We start from the raw sequence: 1887 nt of genomic DNA on the forward strand, positions 1-1887 counted from the left end.
AATATACGTACAAGTAAAAAAATAAACAAAAATAGAAATATATTTTTAAAACAGTAAAATTTAAAATATTTTTAAATATTTTAACTTTTATATTTTTCCAATAAATTCCAATAAATGAGTTCCAGCTGAGTTCCAATAAATGATAAATATATCATTTATTGGAACTCAGCTGGAACAATAAATATGAAGGTAAATGAAATCATAAAACATGGGGTAAAGTTTATTTATTTATTGGTCCATTTATATATTTCTGCTTTTATTTTTAATTATGTCAGATTCGGTCCTCCATAGCTGTGATGGTGCAGGTGTGTTAAATGGACAGAAGAGGGCACTCTAACATCACAACGTTTCTGTTCAGCTTGTGTGTCRGGGTGTAATGATGGTGACCCCAACTGGAGTGAGCCATAAATAATGTAACTGTTTGCCTGAGAGGAGGATATGAATAGTTTGGTGCCTCTTGTCTGCACTATAAACATCTCTGTGTGCCATAACAGGGTTTTAAATGGAAGGATTCTGTGACCAAACAGAATGTTTGAAATGTTTATAGAAAAAGAAGAAACAAGTGGAAATAAAGGTTAAAGGAGTCATTATTATTTATATTGAAATATGGTTAAGTAAAATATAAAATAATATGTGCTAATATGTTTTAAGTCATAATTATGGCGTGAATGCTGAGTCACTATTTTTATTTTATAGTTTGTTCTGTACTTTTTTGCAAAAACTACTTCTGCATAATTTGAACTATTTGAACCATTCAACTCAATCAGGAATAAAATGACATGACATTAACTTTTCTACTTTTTAAAATATTTTGCTTGCTTTTATAAGTAAAAAAAATTAAATTTAATTAAAAAAAACACACACGGAGAGCTCTTCAATTCCTTCTAAAATATTGCTTTCTTTGACATTTGCTTCGGAGTATGCATATTTTTGCCTTCTAGATTTTGATTTAGCATCTGTTTTCCTAATTATTTTAAGTTAGCCTTCGCAGCAATGCATTCTGGGTCACAGAGTTGTGCATTACTTCGCTGGCCAGATCTGCAGCTTTCTTGGCCTGCTGGACGTCCAGAGATTGTGAGGCCTCCCAGCCGACCCCCTTCATCCAGTTCAGGTCCGACCGGTACTGTTTCTAAACACGGATGCAAACAAATCGCAATGTTAACGCAAACTCTGCAGTCCCAACACAAATGGCTTCAAAGGAAAGAGACTTACGTCACTCTGTAAGCCATAGGCCTTCTTAGCCCAGGCCACATTGAGGTCAGTCGGCAGAGTGGTGTATTCATGGAGGAAGGTCCTGTACTTGATATCGGTGGCGAGGTCTTGAGCCTTCTTGGCATGGCTGATATTCAGCATGTCCAGAGAAACACTGGGGACAGAAAATGAWTTTGSCGTTTTATTCCATAACATTTTAAGCCACTTCTAGTTATGCTCTGAATGAGAGCTTTTTGTGTATCGGAGGGATGCTCAAGTTGCCATAGTGAGTTCTGAGAACTCACCTGAGCTTGAAATGTAGTGGAGGAGTAGGGCGAGATGCAAGTTTTTAGACATGTATAAACTTTAAACTAGAGATACGTTCTCTTATTTTTTACTACAAGTGCTAAACAGCAGTTTTGTTTAGGAAATGCCTTTTCCTTTGTGGACAATAAGGATTATTTCAAAAGTGTCATGATCTGATTGCAGAAATAAAACCTTATTCCCACAGTTATATACTTTCAATGATTATTTGTCCTTTAAATAGACACTGAATTTTGAATTATACTGCTTTACTTGTCTTAGACATATTAGAACACTAAAATCAGTTTTAAAAAATCTAATTTGATTTAAATATCTTATTTCACCTGAAGGCAAAGGGGTGAACAATCTCAGATTATTGAGACAGATTAATGG

The 1887-nt window shown here is 34.5% G+C and overlaps 1 protein-coding gene across 1 annotated transcript in view; it reads right to left on the reverse strand.

The window, feature by feature from the left end:
- nrap (nebulin-related anchoring protein) overlaps positions 1-1887 on the reverse strand; it is a gene marked incomplete in the record, with an annotated part of 27192 nt that overhangs the window by 10790 nt on the left and 14515 nt on the right. The window contains 2 exon segments of the mRNA XM_014007567.1: positions 1025-1129; positions 1213-1366. Of these exon segments, the coding sequence (XP_013863021.1) occupies positions 1025-1129; positions 1213-1366 (259 nt within the window).

The sequence above is a fragment of the Austrofundulus limnaeus genome, unplaced genomic scaffold (assembly GCF_001266775.1).
Source record: "Austrofundulus limnaeus strain Quisiro unplaced genomic scaffold, Austrofundulus_limnaeus-1.0 Scaffold43, whole genome shotgun sequence".
NCBI classification, from domain to species: domain Eukaryota; kingdom Metazoa; phylum Chordata; class Actinopteri; order Cyprinodontiformes; family Rivulidae; genus Austrofundulus; species Austrofundulus limnaeus.